Source organism: Copadichromis virginalis, linkage group LG15 (genome assembly GCF_057382275.1).
Source record: "Copadichromis virginalis isolate Kocher_CV1m ecotype Utaka linkage group LG15, C_Virginalis_male_GT1.1, whole genome shotgun sequence".
In the NCBI taxonomy this organism is placed as follows: domain Eukaryota; kingdom Metazoa; phylum Chordata; class Actinopteri; order Cichliformes; family Cichlidae; genus Copadichromis; species Copadichromis virginalis.
The window spans coordinates 3,858,026-3,881,342 of record NC_140632.1 but is presented as its reverse complement, the minus strand read 5'-3'; the positions used below and the strand labels follow the sequence as shown (position 1 = coordinate 3,881,342).

Below are 23,317 nucleotides of genomic sequence, written 5' to 3'. Positions count from 1 at the left end.
TAACATGCTAACTGAGGCCTGCAGAGTCTGAGATGTAGCTCTTGTATCTCTGAGCATTGCACGCTCATTGTGTTAACACTCACCTGAGTGCTCCAGACCAGTAGCGCTCACACTTGCTGATGATCAGATAATACACACCTGGCTGCTAGCTAGTAATCCAGCTTCATGCCAGTCTCTTTTGAGCAAATCGTCCTCTGTGGTGTTGGCTTTTGGCTTTTGTTGGTTCAGTAGAACAAACTGTATGCATTGTTCTCCTGTGCTTTCTTCTCTAGGAAAGATTTGACTTTATTTCACAACTGGAAAAAAACCTCTACCTTACTTGTAGAGCACTGAAAAAACTTGTTAAAAAAGTGTTATTATCAAGAGCAAAAGCTACGGCTGTGCAGGCATCGACTGTGCAAGGAAAGATGATATCAGCCGGGCCGAAGAATTGGAAACCTAGCAGACTAGCAGAGCCGTCTGAAGCCTGAGCTTATGGGTCGCAGCGATTAATTGTACATCCACTGACCTCATTAATTGAAACTTTGGACCATGTTTAATATGTGAATCCACTTTTGTAATATTATATATATATATATATATATATATATATATATATATATATATATATATATATATAGCAAAAAAGGGAAAAGCATGAAAGAGCCACTTCAACAAATTATAGCACATCCTGGGAGCTTAATGGCTATGGCGCATGCCTCAAAACTGCGCTGTCCACAGTTCAGCAGAAACACAGAGTCAGAGAAGTATTTGAAAGTTACACCAGCACAGAGACACTTTGCTGAGCGCTGTCGCCCAGAAACTTGCTTTCAGTTACTGGAGCCGTCTCAGGGCTTTACTACTGTGAAGGAAACGATGATTATGTAACACGGGTGTTTGGGGCGAGCGCTATGTGGTATTAAAGGGCTTGCAGAGCAGCTGGCACAGGAGAAACACACACATATATACGCACACACAGAAACACATAGATCCAGACATGCACACACACACAACGGCTGCTTGCCTCACATAAACCGTGCATCCCTGAGGACCACAGGTACACAAATTATATAACAAGCTGGGAGGTTACACATGCGTGCGTGTATGCATTGTGTGTGTGTGTGTGTGCGCGTGCATGGCAGACACAGACAGACATATCGTCATCTGTCAAGCCGTAGATGAGCTGGCGTCTTACAGCCAACGAGGCAGGAGATAATGGACGGGTTTAGTGCTTCCAGTGAAATTGGGCCGGCGATGATTTTAGCGAGGCGTTGAGGGCGGGGAGCGCTCCTTGAACAACCCCCTGCTTCCCTCCGTTGCTCTCCATCGCTATTCTCTCTGTTCATCTCTCTGTCTCACCCCTACACCCCCCCGACTCCGTCTCTCATGGTCTCTCCGCACCGTCTTATCAACTGACACAAATATTTTTTACAAATTTTTTTGCAGCTGTGTGTGTGTATGTGCGCGCATCTATGTGTGTGTGTTTTCCCCCTGCGTGCACCGTCTCCCGCGTGGGCTGCAAATGGGTTTCACAAACACTTATCAGGACGGACTTCCCATCTCTCGCAGAGTGAAAAATAATATTACTCATGCCAAAAATAGTCCCTTCAACAAGTCTATTGAGATACGCCGGGTCTCTGCTGAGCAGTATATGGTCTGAAGATCATAACTGAGCACTTTCACATGTAGTAAGCTATTTAAGAAGTCTCATTACTTCATTCTCCAAAGGTCAGCTCACCTAAATTACCGAAATGCCATAGTTTTCTGCTTCCATCTCAGAGAAGAAAAAAAATCAGCGTGTAACATGTTTTTAAAAAGGTCAATCAAAGACCCCTTTAATATATCCGTTCTAGTGGAGCTGAAACATAGCATAGGCAGGGAGAGCTTTGGCAATCACTCCTGCCTCAGCTTCACAAGTCTTTCCTTCTCTTTCTAATATCAGTGTTTCAAATATGAGCGATAACCCCCCCGCTTAGAGTCGTGTCATTGAATGAACAGTTTTTATATATTTAAGTCACGTAGCCTTTTTTTAAATCACTGCTTAAAAGAAATTAAGGGAACCCCTAAATCACACATGACTGAAAAAATACTCAAGTTGAAAATCTCCACAGCGATGTGTAAAAACGACATAACAGTCAAATGAGACAGCAGATGGTATCCTGGGGATTCTCCTCCCAGACCTGGATTGGAGCAGAACGTAGCTCCTGGACAGTCTGTGGTGATATTTGGATGCACCCCATACGTAATATCCCAGAGGTTGCAATTGGATTCATGTCCTCGGGACGTGAGGGCCTGTCAGTGGCATCGACGCCTTTGTCGGCCACAGGAGGAAACCAGGGCCCAGCACAAAGCACAAGGTCTGACCCCGACAGCAGTCAGGGTACCGTCGGCTAACATATGGAAGTCTGTGTCTCCTCAGACCATCACTGACCCACTGCCAAACCAGTCATGTTGGACGATGGCATCGTAATGTTCACCACGGGATCTCCAGACCTTCTCACGTCTGTCACATGTGCTCAGTGTGAACCTCCTCTCATCTGTGAAGAGAACAGGCAGCTACGGTGGACGTGCCAATTCTGGTGTTCTCTGGCAGATTCCAGTCAAACAGCACGGCGCTATGCCGCGAGCACAGAGCCATTAAACAATATTGGATCTTTATATCCTCATGAGAAACATGCACAACTAGCCTGCTGGAGGTCATGTTGTAGGGCTATGGCAGCGCTCTTACTGCTCCTCCTCACACAAAACGGCAGATATTGGTCCGGCTCTCCTCGTGTCACAGCCCACTTCCTGTTTCTTATCTCCTCCACACTCTTGAGACAGTGCTGGTAGATGTAGTAAACCTTCCTGTGACAGCATGTGTTGATGCGTCATCCTGGAAGAGCTGGACTACCTGTGTAACCCGGCAGATTCTGTCTCATACAATCAGTAGTGAAAAGGATACAAGCAAAAAGCAAAGCTGAGAAAAATCAATGAGGGGAAAAAAAAAGTAGATATCAGCGGTTTGTGAGCACCACCTGCAAAACCATTCCCTTTCAGGTGGTTGTCTCTGCAGTGCACCTCACTTTCATTTGAACCAAATCAGGTGCAATGGACTCACATTGATTTGTGCTCCCTTCATTTTTTTTTCTTTTTGTGTTCCTGCCTTGTCTCTGCTGTCACAGACTGCTGACAGCAATGAGCCTGAAAGCGATGACCGATGGCTCGACATTAGCTAATTACAGATCACCATTCCTTGACAATGTCCTTCAACACGCAAACGGCAGAAATATCGACCCATCCAGATCTAAAGCTGATAAATCAGTGTGCACTTTTGAACACTTTTCACCTGGCAGCAGTGAACAGGAAGGGAACCGTCACAGGATGGATATTAAGCTTCACTGAGGCGGGGATCTGGGAAAGGCATCACTGTCTCATTGTTTTTTATGATTTTCTGTTTTAGTTGAGAGGTCATCTAAATATTTGCGTCTAGAAACAGATGGAAAGTTGACAGACCTTGTGCTGCAGGATTATCCAGAATGTTAGAGGGGTGTTTAACCCTCCATGGGGTCTGCAGGCCGGTCACATGACTAAAAACTATGAATTGTGTTCTTACTAAATGTAGCAGATGTCTGTCGACCAGACAGTTTGTCCAACCAAATCTTGGCCACAACTCTTTGATAGATTTCCATTGAAAATCTGCACAAAGCTGCAGGACTGACACGCCAGTTAACCTCTGCTGCTCTCGAGCTTGCTGTTAGCATGCTAACGCAGTAAATTAAGTATGTATGCATGGTGTTCAGCAGATGCATGTTTGGATGGATACGAACGCTGATGCTGGCAAATATCGCCGTGCACATATATTCTCATAAAACCCTATTAGCGTTGCTGTCGTTCCTGATGACAGAGCTGATATATGACGCTTTTTAGGGGCTTTTTCTTCTTAACATTGTGGTTTTTGTTAACTAATCTGTGCTGCAAAAAAACAAACTGTTCACAGCATGTTCTTTGAGGGAAAGAAATGAGGCAGTAATTTTAGAAATATGAAGCATAAATGAGGATATTTTTCCACAAACCCCCCCCCCCCCAAACTAAATTCGTGTTTGAGGCCAAAATTCTAAAATCCCATGAAATCTTAGAAGCCTTAACAAAAAATTAAGTTTACAGCATCTTTACGTGCAGTTTCGTACCGAAAAGCATTAACGTGGCACACCAGGACTTAATCCACAACAAATGACCGACCAAAGTCAACTGTACACAAGCTGTCAATGCAAAAAATGAAGGATGTCGTCTCACAGATACATTTGTCGTAACTTTAAATTATTAAAATTACAACCAGTGAAGCTCCTGATGATTACAGCCTTTTTGAGGAGCTTTTTGAACTTTTGAACTTTTGAACTTGCTGTTCTCTTTGCTGTTAAAGCGTGGGGAGTCACCATGCCAAGATCAAAAGAGCCTCTGTGAGGATTTTGAGGAAAATGCTGGAGAATGCCTGTGGGTCTCACTTATGGAACGTTAAAAAGATCTACAAATCATTTGAAATGGATCGTTCCACCGTGAGAAGAATCATCAGCAAGCTGCTCCAACCTGAGTTAACCCGCCGACGTCCCCCAGCTGACAGACGGGTCCCCGTCGACCGGTAGACTCCAAAAGCCCGGGAGCAGGAGCGCCGCTGCGAGATACCGACCGTCGGGATGATCGTTTCCCCCGAATGACGTAACGGCAGACCGGCCGCGGCCCTCGAGAGCGCCATTTACAGAGGTGGAGGAAGAGGAAGGGAAAGTGACAGAGCAAGAGAAGGTGGAGAAGGTGGAGTGTTTCCATAGCGACCTAATTGGACATGCACCCATCATGCTGAATTAAAGTACATCATCCTCTTTCAGCTATTTCGGCCCATCATTTCAAAGGCAGCTCTTATTCTCCTCACACTGCATAAAAGGACATTGTGTGTGAAGAGGGAGGCAAAAAAAAAGGGGGAACTTTTCGCTGCTCCAATGACCTTGTTGTGATCTTATCTAAGCTACTGTCAGAGAGAACTGACGCTTCTTTGTCCTTTTTCCTCACGCTCTCTGGTATGATACAGCGAGCTGGAGTGGATCACCTCATCCTCCGTCGTTTGGAGGAGAATGTCTTGTTTATCCCTTGTTTGCGTTTCCTCCCGCGATCGGCCGCACATTTCAGCGTCGATGTAATGCCGCTGCGGCTTTGTGATGGAGGCTGCTGTTTGGCTTTTTATCAGAGACTGCGGTCTTGTCTAGATCTGTACAGCAAACAGTATTGGTCTGATTGAGTGAATTGTTCTTTACTCTATTTGTGTGGGTTATTGTTGCTGCGTGCTGGTTTTACAGCGTCGGATATCTGCTGCCGGTGTTGATGCAGGAACGAGATAGGGAAGAACAAGGTGTTTGTTGAGACAGCAGCTACACAATTCATCATACCCGTGTGCGGGTGTGTGCGTTTTCTTTTGTTTGATGTCCTTGACCTCAGCCCGGGGGGAACCCAGGCTTGGTGACCAAGCTGTTTTATCAAGGTGCGGGAGAGTGTGTCAGCCCATGTTGCCCCGCAGGCACAGCTATACTTCTATCACCGCTGCAGAGTTAAAACCTTGTTTTGCTGCCTCTTTTTATTCATTTTTTATGTAGAACGTGGTCAGCTGTGGATTCCTGGCTGAGCTCTCTAACCTTCGAGCTGCGAAAGCCAACAAAATCTATTGCGATATTTCAAGAATAGCAAAGTCCATCTCAGAATTGAAAAGTTTTCAGCTGACACAGACAGATTGCGCTCCCTTTACTGTATCTCAATGTTGTTTCAGCAAAAAATGACTCGTTTTCTGCAACGAAGGCCAAGGGATGAGAACAAAACCAAAGCGGTGGAAGAGAAGTGGAACCCCAGCAGCAGTCCTCTGAGGCTTGCCAAACGAGAACTATGAGATTTACCTGCCTGGTACTCCTCCAAGCACTCAAACTCGGTGCTTACTGTTAGTCCGCTAGAGAGAGGCAGGAAGTGATGGCAAGAGTTTCAATGGGGGAAAAAAGAGAGGAAGGTTTTTCCTTTGAGAGCATCCTGTTATTATTCTGCCTCGGGCACAGAGCAGAGAGAAATGAGTGTTCTGTGTTTATGGGACCTAACACAAAACATCATGTACACACGCTTACGCTGGCACACACACATACGCTCAGGAAGACTGGCAGCAGCATATCAATGAGACGAGGAAGGTAAAAGAAGAAAATAAACACGTCTGGCAGAATGTGAGGAGGACCAATCAGTGGCAACTTGTTTCTCAAGGGCAGAAATTGAGGCTGACGCCTCAGATGGTTGCAGTGGAACTTAAGATTGCATTTCACTCTGTGTAAATGATTGCAGGATCGTCATATGTAAATAATACAGTATTTTTCAACCGCAATAGCAGCGTAGTCTGTCTCTGTCAGTCTACAAGTGAGATAGTTCAACAGCTGCTGAATGATATGCCATGAAATTTCATGCAGACACTGGTCCCAGGAGGATGAATCATTCATGACTTTGGTGATCCTCTTTTTCTCTAGCACTCACATGAGTTTGGTATTTGAGATTTTAAGTGAAATATTTCAACAACTCTTCGAGTGCTTTTTGGAAAATGTGGCACCCTGCAAGGACAAACTCTTTATAACTTTTATGAGCTCTTAATTTTTCTTTTGAAATCTTCATCAGCTCCAATTCTTAGGTTTCTGGCGCTAATTAGCAAATGTTAGCATGCCACCACTGAACTAAGATGTTGTAGACATTACACCTGCTTAACATTAGCAAACATGGATGTAGTCGTTATGTAGTTGCCCACAGCTGTGTGCAGGACCATTTAAGGCTTTGCATTTGGTATTTTTAGCTTAATGTAATCATATTTGAAAGGGAGGATAGCACAACTCTAAATAATTGTAGCCTCATATAAGATTTTGGCTAGCGAAAAAATGGCTCAAACAAAATGTTCTTATCAGAAAAAACAAGATCACCCAAGGCTGAGCCCTTGAATAATTTTTTAGATTATTTGATAGAAAAAAAGGACAATCTGCCTAAATGCATTTTATGTATGTGGTTAGAGATCAGCAGTATATGTAGCACGCCAAGCCCTTATCGTCCTCTTCATCCTGAACTACAGTTAGGGCTCTAACACCAAAACATGTCTAAACATGCTAATTTGTTCCAGAAACTGTCACAATTGTTGTCAGCAGTTCAGACATGCGACTCTCCCGCCTCCAGATAGCTAACAACGAGCCAGCAAAATGACAACATTAGCTAGTTATAAGCTAACAATTAGCCAGCTAATGTTAGGTTCGAGTATCCTAAAACTCACACTTTACCTCTAATAAACACAGGTTTTTCTAATAGATGCTAACAGCAGTTAACAGAGGCTAACAGCAGCTAACAGGCTAACAGCAGCTAAGAGTTTACCAGCGGAAAAGTTCAAGAAAAGTTCAAGATATGCTCAACAACCTCAGTATTACTGTCATCAGACAAACTTAGCTTCGCTGACAACTTTTTCACAATCTGCTCCACTATAAATAAATGTGGATGCATATTGACAGCTGAGGTAAACAGCCGACTGACAGCCTACATTCACTACAGATGGACGGCGACCAGAGATGGCTGTCTTACAGTGGATTATACACATGAAAGTAGAACTTGGTCAACTGCAATCTACTGACATCTAGTGATGAAATTTTACACACTGTAACTTTTAACTAACATAATAAAAGATCAATGTAGCTGTTTTGTAGTTACCCACGGGTTTGTGGACTACAATTTTACAAAAGACTTTGCACATTTTTTTTTCACTTAACGTCACTATATTTGGGCAAGAGTCATCAGCTACTTGGTTAACTGTAAATAACTGTAGCAATAAAAAAAAGAGTCAAAAAAGATTTTTGACTATTAAAAAAGTGGCTCAAATAAAATATTCTTACCACAAAGACGGGACCTTTTAGTACAACTGAATAAAAAAAAAACCCCCACCAGAATCTCAGAATGTCTAAGCCCTTAAATATGCACATCTTCAAGCTTTACTAAAGTTTTAATGAGTTTTTTGTACCAGGCTGTACATGTTTATTTCTGCTGTAAAGCTAAGCATTAGAGTCTAGAGGGACTGACTTACTTTTGGAGCTAACCTTAAGTGGCCATTCCAGCAGCTTAAGTTTTTGGCACTTTCTCATTGGCTTCATTTTTCAACCCAGGAGGTTGGCACTTGCTGCCATTATCATTTATTTTAAAGCAGCACTATATACACAGAGCCCCAGCATGGCAGCGCGCCCCTAGAGCACATAATGCAGCACAGCCAATTCAATAATCAGCAGCAGCAGCACCTCTGAACTCTGGAGCTGACCTTTTAATGAAATATGCCAGTCTCCTCTCAGCAAAAGGTAAGAGGAAAGGGGAGCTGGATCAAACACAGAGGTGAGGCTTTTTAGGGCTGCCAGCGCTGCCTTTATTAAGGCGTCAGGCTCGAATCCTCCCGGTGCCTGTTTGCGATGAGGGATGCCCGTCCACTGTGGCAGAAAACGGGGAGGACAGCAGCTTACGGCCAAGTATCCGTGCATTATTCATGCTGCTTGTAAATTGGCCAGCTGCAGTCTGCTAGAGAGAAATTGCCGGGAGTTTGAAATACATTTCCTCTTCCCGCACGGCAGGGCCACTGCTCGCAAACTCCTGGTTTCCAGCCGGCATCGTTACGCGCAAACCGCTGTTTCATTTTGTTTCCCATCATCTATACCTCTGCAGCGGTGCTGCTTCAATGCCTCTGCTTTCCTCGCGCGCCATATACAGTGTCAGAGTGAATTATACACCATGCACAGTATGCCGTATCCCACCTGTTCACTCATGTATTGCCAATACATGCGCACATTGCTTTTTCTTTTCCTTATTTTTGGTTCTTTATAAATCTACGGAGGTGCCACGGGGCCTAATGCAATTGTGAATTATTGGGACTTAGGTAACTCTTTTATATTGCTTCTAAGCCCAAACATATTTTGGAGTGGAACCCAATAAAGCCACCGTGATTTATGAACTCTGCTTTTTCATCGGTTTTGGTATCCATTCTGTTTTTTGTTTTTTCCAAAGCAATCTTGAGTGGGGCATATCTGTAAAGTGATAAGTAGAATGTTGACGATGATCGTTTTTGCATGCGCTGCGGGGACCAGGAGGAAGGGTGGGAAAAAAAGAACAAATTGATGTCATTATACCGAATGGAAATTTCTGCTGTGAGTGAGAATGACATCCAAACAATAGCTCTGTTTTCTCTTTTTTTCAAAATAAAAAATCTCTCCTGTTTTTCCCTCCCCTTTCTCTCTCTGTCTCGCTCCCTTTTTTTGTCTCTCATATCTTTAGATAACAAATACGCCCCTGCAGTGAGCCTAAATGGATTTATATTCATCCTGGGAGGAGCCTACGCTCGAGCTACCACTATCTATGACCCAGACAAAGGCAACATCAAGGCCGGTCCCAACATGAATCACTCTCGGCAGTTCTGCAGGTAAGAGATAATTAATGTAGCGGCACCACACGCAAGTTAAATCCCCAGTGTGGAATTTAAAAGATTTTTCAAAAGCTCAAAACTGCAGCTCTGTGTTTTGTGAAGCTTTAAGAAAAAAAACCCTCTGTGACATTATTAAACAGCCTGAAAACAATCTAAAACTCAATCTTATTAGTAATCTGTCAGTCTTTGTGTCATAACACAGGTAAACGGTCGCACGGGGAAAAAACGTTTTCAGGCCAGTTAATTAAAACTCGAACAACGCCACGGGGCTGACAGCCTTTTCCAACGCGATGCGGCTCGATTGCGAGAATTCTCCCTCGGCGGGAAATTTGCTTTCTAATACGTGACTGTTAAATCCGTCTGATCGGTATCGCCGCCGTCTGTCACAGAGAGAGAGAAACAAGACACATCTGAGGCGGCTTGATTTAATCAACTTTTCTACAGACTGTTTCGAGTTATTAAACTGAAATCTGAGTCATTTAGGTTTTAGTGGAGGCAGAAAGAGGAGGGGGCGGCGTATTTGTGCAGAGAGTCACGTTTGTTTCCTAAGAAAAAGAAAAAAAACAGGAAGTAGTACAACTGCGATCTGCAACTTTCCCACCATTAGCGAGGCCATAATGGCTGATGAAGGGAGAAAAATGAAAATGAACAGCAGTGGGATCACACCCTAATATCCCAGTCAACTCGAGCCACTGAGGTGTGCAGTTCGCTGGATAATGAACTCACAGTTTTCTAGGCCCTGAGCCCTTTCTTCTCTCTCTCTCGCTCCTTTTTTTTCTCCCCCTTTTCTTTTCCTTGCAGAAGTCGAGAAAAAAAATAGATTAAAAAAAAAGCATGCATGAAATACATTTGGGAGGCAATTACAGACAGTGAGATCTTATGTGCAAAACGTACACCATAAATCATGTTGTCAGAGTTATTGATAAGCTGCACCAGCACACGCCAGGCAGCTTTTCTGCTACATTTAACTAAGTCTGACACAAGAGAGGGGAGGAGATGCACGGGGGGGGGGGGGCGGGATGGGATGGGATTGGGGGGGGACAACAAACACGCCGCTGTCAGACAGGAAACTCGGAAAAATATCTGCAGTGCACGAAGTCTAGGAGGGTCATCATGCAGGAGAGCAGATATTTTCCCCTGGCTGCGTCCGGCCCTCCGCAGGCCCTGCACCTCCCCTCTGTTTATCAGGAAGAGCAGCCTCCAGGCTTCGCCCCGCGCTCTCTCCATTTTGGATCAGCTGTGCTTTTCTCTCTGAGTAGATTTAGGCTTTATGTAATAATCTTTTTTTTTTTCTCCCTTCTCCTCTCGCGGTCCTAACAGTGCTGTGAATTTGTGCAGTAGGACGGCATGTTGCTCGCCGCGTGCGAGCGCGTCTGTGTGTTTGAGCGTGCACCTTATGTAAATGCAGATCGTTCCAAAGCCCAATAGGAGTACAAAGCCCTAATCAGCTTACGGCCCAAGTTTTAATCCTCTCCGCACACAAACTCCTGTTTCTGTTTCTCATATCAAATGAGCACATTTGTACAGATATTTGCTTTTCAGTAGTTTTCCCCCCCCTCCTCTCTCTCTCGTCCTCGAGAGAAAATGTAATGTGTGAGATTTTATGTATTTTTTTTTTTATATATAAATTAATCCACCTCACCCTTCCCCAACCCTTCCCCACCTTAGCCCATGTTGTCGAGAGCAAGTGCGAGTGATGTCAATAATCCCAGGCGTGGCCCCCAGCGTGACAATCAGCATGTTTGTGGAGATGCCGTCTTTGTGTGGCTTTGTTGTCTCGTCGTGATTAACGCCACCAACAATATTTCTGCCGCTGTGACTCAGAGCTAGCTTTATCAAAGCAGCTCATACTTGCACTGAGCTACTTATCTTCCTGACACTGATTACCTCTCATTACTGTTTATCCTAACAGTCGATGCGCGCGTAATGCTCGCTTTCCCGTACAAAATCTCAAGATTTGTCATCTTTTAGATTTCACTTAAAGGTGACTGGGCGGCACAGTCAGTTACAGATGTGTCGTTTTTGTACTAAAGCTACTTTCGGCTGCTCCTTTCTTGTTTTTACACCGGATGCGATCCCAAAGTTTGCGTCTCCTCCCAGGATTTAATCGGGGATCTTTTGCTTGCTCGGCTAATTTGTAACCCACTGCACTATGGAGCCACACAGTTTGGTGTAGCACTGTAGACAAACTTGCACAGCAGCTACTCCTAAAAACCTCTTGACTCAGTGGCACAATAGTAACTTGTACTAGTAACCTGCTCTTTCTTGCTCCCTCACATTGTTGCACAGGAATCTTTGGCACCACAGCGCTGCTTTAGTTCATTGAGGCCATGCACAGCTCTCTTTAAGGTCCCACCAGTGCACTTTAAACGGGTTGACATCTGGACTTTGATCGGGCCATTGCAACATGTGGATTCTTTTCTTTTTCAGCCATTCTGTGGAACAGTCAACAGCTTTTACCACTTTGTTGTTTGTTAGAGGCAGATTTCACCTCCAACAGATGTTATAGAAAAGCAGTGAATGGCTGTTGCTTTGATTAGTTTCGTTTGTTTTTTGCGAGGTAGATATGAGAGGATTCAGTATTGCATATAGTTGTTTAGTTTAGCATCAGGGAAACTGATAGCTTGCTATCAAATGGGAACACATAACTTTTTATATTGTGTTCAAATTTAGAAAAATGTCACTTTTCCTGCATCCAATCCTTGATTCGAAAGAAAATTTTGTGTCTTTTTATGCAGCGCCGTCATTCTGGACGGGAAGATCTACGCCACGGGAGGCATCGTGAGCAGCGAGGGTCCAGCCCTCGGCAGCATGGAGACATTTGACCCTTGCGCCAACACTTGGACACTCTTGCAGTCACTGCCCTGCCCGCTCTTCAGACACGGCTGCGTGGTCATCAAAAAGTATATCCAGAGTGGCTGAGGGTGGCTCGGACCAGGTCGCACTGGGTCAACGCTTAACACCAGCTGAGCTCCAGTTGTGGGACGATGTGTGACAGCAGCTTCGAGACGGGCCGATCGCTCGCTCGGTCTGTCGGCGACCTCTGAACTTGACGTCAGCATTCATCCACACTGTTGCCCCACACCTGAAGATAAAGTCAAATAAAAACGCCCTGTGCAGAATGTACTCATGTTTAACTACTCAGCCATGTCAGGTGACTATTCCCAACCCCCAGTACTGTATGTGTCATGGTAGTAGTTCATTCTCTGTCATCAAACAGGCACAGGGTCCCTCTTAGTAATTTGAAAACTCCAGGGTTTTTAAATGAAGTCTGTTTCCCCCCTCTGGTACTGCCTTTTGTTTTTTGTTTTCAGTGCATATCTCTGTAAACTCAACACCTTCATTTCCTTTCATATAATCTGACTCAGCTGAAAGCCATTGCAGGTCCAGATTCGTGTCCCTTTGAGTAAATCACACGTTAACAGGCGTAGGTTTCGCAGTCGTGCATTTGTGAAAGTTTTTGTGGCATACAAACGTTTTTCCAGTAGCATCTGAAGGACAGGAGGGAAAAGCGAAGGGAAGCGACGCGACTGTTTTCCTCTTTATCAGTGGATCCGATGAGTTTCTTTCTCCACTGCAACCAGAAGCAAAGTTCCAACTGTGCAGATTTATGGGGTAACTTTAAATCCAGATTCTGAACTCTGTGTAACCTGGGCCTTTTTAATGGCTCTCTAAATATTGGAAAAAAAACTATCAAATCGGGGTCAGGTTGGGTTTAAAAAGAGATTTCTTCCCCCCTCCTTTGTTCTTGTACAATTCCAGTCTGATTGAGATATCATCTGGAGGGTGAGTGGCTTTTTTTTCCTGCCTTTATTCACACTGACTTGCTCTCTGGGACAAAGAAAGCACCACACTGAGAGAGAGAAAGAGGGAATTCCTTCTTCCGCTGGCGTCTCATCAGATTCAAGTTGGGACAATTCCTCCGGAAAAAAAAAAAGCACAATATTCACCCGCGACTGTTATCATAGATGTTATCTGTTTATCCATGTTTCTTCTGTGTTTCAAGTTCCTCCTTCCCAAATCCGCTTGTTTTATACAATGTTTCATTGCAACCTGCAAATTATGTCGGGTTGGTATTCTGTAAATACAGCAAGGAAATATGTATATTTTAAAACCTGAAGGCAATTCTGTATAAATGTTTTTAGAAAAAAAAATGATAGGCTGGATTGAAAATGGTACGTCTGTAAATCTGTACCCAAAAAGGAAAACTTAACAATTGTTATTATTGAAACCTAATACATATACCAGAATATGAACACATTGTCAAGTCTGTTTTTTTGTGTTGTCCGGTTTAATCAACACTTTAATCAGGGCTCTTAATGCAACAACTGTGAATAGACTTTTTAACCTTATTCTGAAAAACCCGTGGTTTCCTAGGCCTGCTTTTTAGTACGGCTTCATCGTTCCGCCAAACTGACTGTATGTAAAAGAGCCACAGTCGGCGCGACGTCACACACTGGTTTGTAAGCAACAAATGTGGAACTGCCTTCTATCGGAAGGCCACCAGATGGCGATAGCTGCGGTTGTAAAAAAAAAAAAAAAGATTGCGAGTGTCAAGACTGATGAGAATACTTCCTGTTGAGTTTTCTTAAAGTAAGGAATTAGCTAATGAATAAATAAAACCATCCCATTTTAATATGGGAGTCTGAGGGTTAACTCCTTTTCAAATCCAGCCTCAAGTGGCCATCAAAGGTACTGCAGGTATTTTAGGCTAATACTTGTCAAAGTTACTTTAAAAAAAACAAAACAAAACAAGCAGTTCAAAGTTACAGTTTGCACCTTTATTCAAGTATATCACAGCAGTTTATTTGAGAAATACAGTAAATGTTCCATTTTTCAAATATAACTTACACTAAAGTAACAATTGCGAACAGGTGTGTGTTAGATACACAAACAGAACTGACAAAGCTATGAAAAGTCTAAATTAACTGAAAGAGGGAAGAAGAAAATAATTCAGGATAGAACAAGCCTTTTTCCTTCTGCATACTGGACTAAGTTGTCTCCACTACCAGACAAAAATTGGTTGTTAGTCCAAACTGGCAACAATTTATGATTAAAAAACAAAAAAAAAAAGAGCACAATGTATGACATTTGTTACCCATATTTTATACCCCATGGTTTTTCTTTTAAATCCATAAAAAATAACTCTTGGCAGAAACTGGAGACAAAGTGAACATCATTAACAGAAAGTTGATCTGGTCCTTTTCCTCATAACTGTTTTAAATATTCTAATGCTAGCCTCTTCCAGTATGCCACAGTCTGTAACCACTTTCAACAAAGAAAACATCAGAACAATGAAATAAATAGAAAAGCTGAAAGGGCAAGTTGTCACGTGTTGAAACCTGAGAGACCTGTAAACCCTTTATTCCCCCGTACACGCCAAATAAACTTGCTACACAAACGCTACGCAATTCAGCAAAATCGTTCAAATGGACGCGCAACGCTTCCCGATTCGGTTCAGTTTCAGACGTACAAAAAGACTGAATGTACTGAATATCAGGTGTAAAACATATTTAATAATAAATACCCAGAATCATGAGATGAAAATAAAAAAACAAACAAGAGACCCAAACACAGTTGGAACACTTGGGAGTAAAAGGCGATGGGTGTGTAAAGAGGCAGAAAATGCTCTCTATAGCTTTTAAGAAGGTATTGGGTGATAACAGGAGCAGATCCGGGACGTCTCCTCAGTGTCAAAGTACGTAAAGTAATCAAAGACAACCTGAAACTAAAGCATCAAATATACAGTCCATGAAATATCCGTAAAATTTATGCAATCATCATCTGGCTCAAATGCAAACATACGTATATAACAATCAGAGAGATATAAACAACTCTTGGATTACTGCAGCAGCCGTGGTTGCGCTGAGGTGGTACTGTGGATGTTGCAACAGTATTTTGAGTGGGAAGAAAAAAGAAATACTGTTTTTGTACCCAGTAAACAGTTTTCGCTTTAAAATAAATTAAGCTGAGGTAGCATTGGTTTTTTATTCCCCTCTGCAGTAGTCCAAGTGCTAACCTGCCATTGCCAGTTTGCATACGCTCTTTAGATTTTTTTTGCCACCTTGAATCCGAGAAAAGGCAGAGGTGAGCTGGGGTTAGAGTTGTACCGAGAGGTTTGAGGACCGGACAAGAGAGTGCACTGAGAGAGATGAAGAAAGACGACGGGGTAGAGGGGTAGGGGAGTGGGGGGCGGGCTTCTTCAGTCTACACCTGTTCAAAATATGGCATCTTCAAAACACACACAGAGAAAAGAAAAAGAAAAATGCCACCTTATAAAGCTTCTGTAAGTATCTTGATTTACTACAGTCGGGAAAACATATTCTGTGTCGGCCACAGGTGAAAATCCAGTTTCGCTTGTCTGACGTTGAAAGAGAAGAGAGCAGAACAGATAAAGTCGGTTCACACACGTAAAACAGAAACAAGTAATGCTTTTTACACACTTTAGTGACGGGCACTGCCTAGAATGGCCTTTGTTCAGTTTGGATTTACAACACATGTAAAAACAATTCAAGCAAAGCGTTTTTATAAAAAAAAAAAAAAAAAATTATGTAGAAAAAAGTTACAAAATATAAAACAAAGTTTTTTAGGATTAATAGAACATTTTCAGAGTTGAAACAGAATGCCGGTGAACAGGCACCGTTATGTCAGCACCTTTTGAGTGAGTGAGATAACACTTGGCACGATGAATCCTTTGACTTGCTTTATTTCATTTATTCCTTTTTTTAATCTTTTTTTTTTTTTGCATATTTTTAAAAAAAAAAAAGAGAAAGAGAGGGAAAAAACTGAAGGCCGGTGTCACCAACCTCTCCTTCCACCTGCTGTCCTGCTCAGGTGGAGACTGACCTTCACCGACTGGTCTGAGGTTTTATTACAGAAACATGAATTTAAATATTTGAACATCATCTGAGATGTATTTGACCACAACACTGTTTCCACTTATTTCTTGACCAAAGAGTTCAAAATTAACTAGAGGTGAATAACGTAGATATGTTTAATCGATCTAATGGCGGTAAGATAATCATTTTTAGTCGTCGTTGCCTCAAGGTCCCTGTGACCTCGGTGGTAAATACCCTCCTCCCCAACTTGGGAGCCTGTTCATTGTCACGAGTAGTAAAAACAAACATCCTGCTAAATATACCACTTTCATATGAGGTTTGAAATAAGGCACACGCTAGGCAGTGCAAAAAAGTACAGACGCCTTCCAATTTGTACTGCTTCCAGTTCCTCAGCAGGAGTGTGTCGGTAGGGGGGTTAAAAAAATGAAAGAAAGGGGGGAAAAAAATACAAATCAACTGGCGGGCGCTGCTGGAGCAGGAGGGAAAACATTCATACTGTGAATCTAGTGAAGAGGAGTCGAGGGTCTGCGCTAGCACAACTATTTAGGACATAACAATCCGCTAAGACTGTGAACGCCAGAGGTGGCCTGCCAGCGAATGTTTCGAGTGAGGAGGTTTTTACAGATGACCCCGAGGCGACGCTACGCTTGTTCACCAGTAACTCTGAGACCAGCGCTAAGGGGGCTAACGGCTTTCCACGCTTGATGACCGCCATAATGAAGAGGACATAATTGATTCTAGTCCTGCTGTGCTAACCTCATCGAGTTTGTGTCTACGGTAAAAAACTTCTTTGTAAACTATTCTTCTGGGTGATTGTGGCTCAGATATGGAACTAATCAAGTAGCTAAAAGGGCAGAGAGAAGAGGAAACAAAACAAAACTACAACAAAAAAGGTCGCACAATAGCGCGGTAACAACTGGCCTATGATGAAGCGCTCCACTCGAGGGCAGGAGGGCTCGCTGACGTGGGTCGCCCATTCACTCCCCGTCCTCGTCTCCTGGCGGCACTCTGCTGTCACACTTCTGCTGGTGAGGGTCTGAGTGACTGTGTCTGTTTGTAGAAATGCATGCATACTCGTGTCGAGTGTTTCGGAGTGTATGCGCTGCCACGTTGTGATATGACATCACCCCATCTGTTGGTTTTTCTAGTCGTCCAAACTTAAGAAATCTTCCCGAGAGCAGCACGGATAAAGTTGAGGATAGCACCCGAGTAGCACCAGTGTTGCCCGCCACTGTTGGTTTGTGTGCACACGTGTCTGTGTGTGTGTGTGTGTGTGTGTGTGTGTGTGTGTGTGTATAAGTGTGGCTGACACACCTCCAGGGGTTTGGTTGTGTAGTATGCGTCTGGATGTGGCCAGGTTCCTGAGACGATAGCACCATTGAATGTCTCTGTCCTCATCCTCGCTTTGTTCCCTCCCAGCGACGAGGAGGGTGCTGGATTTTCCTGTGTGGTGTTTTTGTGTTGAGGGCTGAAGCTCCTCCACTCGTGCTCACTCAGTTTTGTGTGTGTGGTGTTGTTGTGGTCCCAGGCTGTTCAGGATCTACCTGATGGGTATTTTCTCTCCATTTCACAGGAATGTATCAAAACGCTGGATTCTCTCCTCCATCTCCTGCACAAACAACAAACAAACACACACACACACGGAGCTTAGCCTCAACTAACACAGCAAACTCGAATGTGTGTATAAAGCATCTGTGCAGCGCGCTTTCAATATTACTTGGAAATTTCCCACAGCAAACAACAGCTTTCACCATGATAAATGATGTAAAATGATGGAAAGCTGTGCCTGAATGAGACGGGCGATTTTTCTCAGCATGAAAACAGCAGTTTGACACTGACTAAATCTGAGCAGAGCCGGAGGAAGAGAGATGGATGTTAGCCTGCACTAGACCATGATTAATGCCTGGAAGATGTTACACTGTGTGTTTCTCTCATCTGAATGGCTGAGTCAGTGCGACACGCGCGGCTACAAGATATCAATTTCAAGAAGTTTAAAGAAAAAAAAGGAAGAAAAACTGCCAACTTTACAGCAATTTTTTTTAACATCTAAAGAAGGGCAAACTTTTTCCAGCAGAGACCGCAAGTTTTAACAAGCTGAATAATCCGTTCATAAACGGATTAGATGATCGATGAAGAAAATAGATTTTCTGTTATTTACTGACTGTATTCGCCTCTGTATTTGAGCTGTTGGTTTGACAGTGCCAAAAACTGAACTTCACTTTTTATTCATTTTATTTCTTCCTTTCAAAAGTCAGCTTGGAAATACCACTGAATTTTTGGACTGATTAGATTTCTGGGCAAGCAGCTGGGCGATAGATGATGAGACCACACTTTTTGTACCGATGCCCTCTTAGCCAGAGGTCGGGGAGGTGCATGCGGCTCTTTCGCCCCCTTTGGGTAAACATGCTGTGCTCAGGGCTGGTTTATTGCAGACGATGACAGCACACTGAAATGGACTGAAGTCATAATTACATACAAATAGTTTTCATGATTATTCTTTTTATTTCACTGCTATGTTTTATTTATTTTAAAGTGGGCTATTTTTTATTTGATTAATTTTCCACAAGCTGTGAACTCAAATAGGTTATGTTATATTTGTTTTTCCTCTTTTTTAAGGTGTTTGTTAAACAGTAAAAAAAAAAAAAAGCTCTTCTTATTAATACAAGAATAATCAGATGCCTTAAGTATATGTATTATCCTCTCCAAATTACATACAGCTATTTGTTACTTGCCCACACACACACACACACACACACGTTTTTCCCCCCCTCACATTATTCAGTTAAAAAGGCTCTTTTGATGTTGAAGGTTGCCGACCCCTGCTCCAAGCTGAGCTACAGAAATCATCTCTTTAACAAAGCCATGCCAGTGTTTGCATCTCTTCTCTCTCACTAAACTGTGTGACTCACTCAGCCCCACCCCACACTCCCTCTGCATCTGCAGCCTGCTCTCATGCAGCATGGAGGAAGGATCAGCGCAGCTCCAACAATAAATACAAAACTGAAGCTCTCAAATTTAAGAAGGCAGATGTAATCTTTTAATGGCACTGAGGAAACCTGTTTGTTTCCAACTGCTCGCTAACCCATGCACCAGTTCAGCCAATCACATGGCTGCATTTAAGCATCTAGACATGGTCAAGCATCAAATTGGAGAAGAAGCGACTTTGAATGGGGCATGGTTATTGGTGCCAGACGGGCTGGGATTTCCCCCCGCGCAGCCATCTCTAAAGTTTACAGAGGATGGTGTAAAAAAGAGAAGCAGCTCTCTGGACAAAAATGTCTTGTTGAGGAGACTGGCCAGACTGCTTCAAGCTGGTAGGGGGACAACAGTAACTCATTACAATCAATGTATGCAGAAGAGCACGCCGATTACCAGTCCTGTCAGCTTAAAACAGGACAAACCTGGTCTGATGAGTCTCGATTTCTGCTGCAACCAACCTGATAATACCTAATAAAGCATTCGGTTCAGATTCAAGCGAAGTGTTTAAACACCAAAAGGACACAAGAACACAAATGAACCAATCAGGGCTGCAACAGACCAACATCTGTGCTTCTCGGGATAAAATGATTAGTTCTCTCAGTGGATTTGATAAGCGTCCGTCTCCATTTTTAAGAATTTACCACCGTTTTTCTAATTTAATTTCATTGTGACATATGTTGAAACGTTTCCGCAGTTTTATGCGTTTTATTTTTGATCCTAAATATTGCCGACATCTCACATGGAACATATACATCATGTATTGCCATTCAGCCTAGAAACGGCTTTTGCTCGGCAGCTCCGCCGTCACCACGCATCACTGTTGGCAGTACCCAACCCAAACAAAAGGGAGTCCGCTTTCACTCTTCCCACCAAAACAGTCCTGCCTGTGTATTTAACTTTCAGTTGACACATCAGAACATGAGATCTAATTTAGCTGGAGCCAGGTAAATTTAATCACGCCAGTGTTATTCTGCATGAGATTCCAACTTCTCTTGAAACTTCATTTAGAACAACAATTAACCGCTTAGCACTTCATCACAGCCCCACAGCGATCAAATCCAGGTTGCACGAGCTGTAAAAAGCCAGCAAAGCCAAGAAAGGTGAAGCTGATGTTCATTTGAATGAAAAAGTCTTCGTGAAAACCTCGACTCAGCCCATGTCTGTGCTTTTAGCACTTTTTTGCTGTGTTTCACTGTAAACACGGGCACATGCAAATGAGCTCTTCACTGCCTTGACGCTTTGCGCCTCTGTGATCTAAAGTTTATCTGCCTGAAGCCCTCGCACGCTGTCATCCCGAGTACACAGCAGACTAACAAGCCCTCACAGCACCTCCCCTTTGTCTCACTGACATAAAGTTAGCCTGTAACACTGTCTCTATCTAGCATGGGTGGATGGTGACTTACATGGCAAAAATGTCTAACCTCTGCACAGCTCAACAGGTCAACTGCAGCCAAACTGCAGTTTTAGGTGTTTTATATCTCACTGGGGCCCTCAACGCGTGCATGAAAAGAAAAATCCAGCGTAGCATGCTCTCCACTGTAACTTTAAATTACTTTGGTGCACCCACCTTGTTTGAACCCATCTTATCTACTCCCACATCACTTACAGAGTTCCTCCATTTCCCAGATCTAATTTGCTACAACCCCTGGGAGGACGAGGTTCTCTGCAGCATCTACGTGAAGGTTAGGTGAGAGGGGGAAAAAACCAAACAAAAAAATCTTCACAACAACTCAAGTATAAGTTGAGTCGTTTTTTTTTTTTTCCAGGGAAGAAAGAGTCGAGAGAGAACAATCTTGTGTATTGTTCCTGGATGAAGGTGTTGTTACACAAGCCGCTGACATCAGATTCACAGACTCACAATGATGAAAGCCTGCACTGCATAGCCTACTGTCAATGGAGAAACTGATACCGCCTATTTTAAATAGGTTTCTCTTTATATGGCTATTCAGCAACAAATGTCAGAGAAGGTCTCAAAAGACTCTTTAAAGAGGGACTGTTACGCTTTTTCATATTTAGTCTTCCAATAGTGCAGTGCGTGTAATCCCATGAGCCAAAAGCTGAGTGTGAGGCAGTTTTTATACTCTTGTCTCTGTATGACGTCAATGAGTGTTCATATGAGACCACAGAAGTCTTGATTGTGAGTAACAGCCAATCAGAAAGAAGCTAACTTAAAAGCAGGGAGAAATGAGCTAAATGCTTGTTGGGGTGTACCGAAGCCCAGTGTAAAATAAATAAAGATCATTTCTGAACTCCATAATGAAATGCTACTTTAATAATGTGCAGGAATCAAAATACGGTGCTGGAAAATGAGCGTAATAGGCCCCCTTGAAGCTCAAGTTTAATCAATATTCTAAATACGAAATGCATGCCAGGAACCAATCAAATAGTTCAATGGTCAAATTAGTTTTAGGAACAATTAGGCTCTTATTCATGACGCTGCTTTGGCTAAACAAGTAGGAATAAAAGTGTTAATTGACCTGCAGGCCAAAGCCCTCAGCAGTATACACACAAAACTGGCAGAGAATTAATCAACTATTGAGGGGTTTAGTTAACCTGACTGGTATCCTGTTCAGCTTTGGCACAGCACAGATTTAGGTTAAAGGTCAAAGGCCCTTACAAAGTCTTTAATTGCTGTCTGAGACACGAGCAAAATATGATACCGGGCCAAGGGAAACACATACGCCAATTTGTGGACAGGAACATAGCTTGCGGGTTTCTGTGTACAGAGCAGATACGGTCCCTCTGGCTTTAAACGCAGCGTGCTATCCGCTCCATCTGCTGAAAAGGTCAGCTCTTCAGGAAGACTGAGACGAGCCGTGCCCAGAGGAGGACGGCGAGAACGTAAGGGAGACAAATGTATGGACACGCTCCATTTCACTCAGCTCTACAACTCGGACATAAATACCGAGAGTTGCAACGGCGTGCAACGTTAAGTTGCCCCCAAAAAGGCTGCAGCCCCTACACTCTGGACCACCTCGGTGTGCATCTGTGTGCTCGTGGTTTTGCATTCTCAAGGAGATGACCTGCTGTGGGGTTGAGATGTATGTTTGGAAATGCAGGCAAACAAAACACGTGCCAGATGAGCTGACATTTCTGCTCTCGAAACACCAATTTAGGCTGGCAGTATGAAACGAACCCAGACACGCGCCCTCCCTCCCTTCACCAGAGCGGCCCGTAGACAGGCGGCACCACCTGGCTGACTGCTCTCTCCCCCTCTCCCTTTGCCGCTTCCTCCCTCTGACATCCTGACAGCCGGCACTGGCTACCAGCGCCAGGACACTGCCATTCTGAGCCCCTGTCTGCACTGACATCCTACAGCAGCAGCAGATGACCAGATGGGATTCTGGGAAAATATACAGCAGCTTTTTCTACATGGAACATTGTCAAGAAAGAGCCAAACTTAAAAGGAAAAAGTTCCCATTCATTCAGACCCTTTTGTCATCCTTCGCTTATTATTATTTGCAGTATTTTCCCGAGAGACTTGGGAAAAAGATAAATGAACATTTGCGGTTATTGTAGCACGAGTTTGTCTTTATATTACATTTTATGATCTACATCTCCTCCAAATTACCATCATGCTACCATAATATAAAACATTATTGTGTGTCAGCGGCTTGATTGCATTCATGAATATAAAATTCTGACTTTCAGTCCTGTGCCGCTAAGATCTTATTCTGGCTGCCTGAAACACAGTACCATTTTAAATTGTAATTATTTTGGAAAACAAAGCCATAATATATTTTTCATGAAGCCTCAGTGGAGTTTAAGAAGTTCAGTACATTTGTTTGGCCAACTAACATCAGAATTATGTGGAATATACTGTGGGGGTCTCCCACAAGCACTGAAAACAATTTTTTAAATGTTCTCACTACTAGTTTCCACTGTCCTCATTAGATCACACTCTGCTGCAGACCTCAATTTCTACCCTGATCTAGATGCTGTTTATGCTACTCTTACCCATCTCTTCTTCCATAGTCGATATCTAGCCTTTTTTTGTCATGAATCCCAGTGAGTGCCAAACACGTCTTCTTGTTTCAGTCTG

The 23,317-nt window shown here is 43.3% G+C and overlaps 2 protein-coding genes across 6 annotated transcripts in view; one reads left to right on the top strand and one right to left on the bottom strand.

Annotated features, from left to right (window-relative positions):
- klhl29 (kelch-like family member 29) overlaps nt 1-13,713 on the top strand; it is a 276,227-nt gene extending 262,514 nt beyond the window's left edge. For all 5 annotated transcript variants that reach the window (XM_085431405.1, XM_085431403.1, XM_085431401.1 and 2 more), the window contains 2 exons: nt 9,310-9,454; nt 12,196-13,713. In XM_085431405.1, the coding sequence (XP_085287531.1) occupies nt 9,310-9,454; nt 12,196-12,379 (329 nt within the window). In that variant the 3' untranslated portion in view covers nt 12,380-13,713. The remainder of the gene's footprint in view (nt 1-9,309; nt 9,455-12,195) is intronic.
- Nucleotides 13,714-16,147: 2,434 nt separating this feature from the next.
- Nucleotides 16,148-23,317, bottom strand: part of atad2b (ATPase family AAA domain containing 2B) — a 64,390-nt gene continuing 57,220 nt past the window's right edge. Inside the window, exon 28 of the mRNA XM_085431400.1 lies at nt 16,148-17,905. Within this exon, the coding sequence (XP_085287526.1) occupies nt 17,864-17,905 (42 nt within the window). The 3' untranslated portion in view covers nt 16,148-17,863. The remainder of the gene's footprint in view (nt 17,906-23,317) is intronic.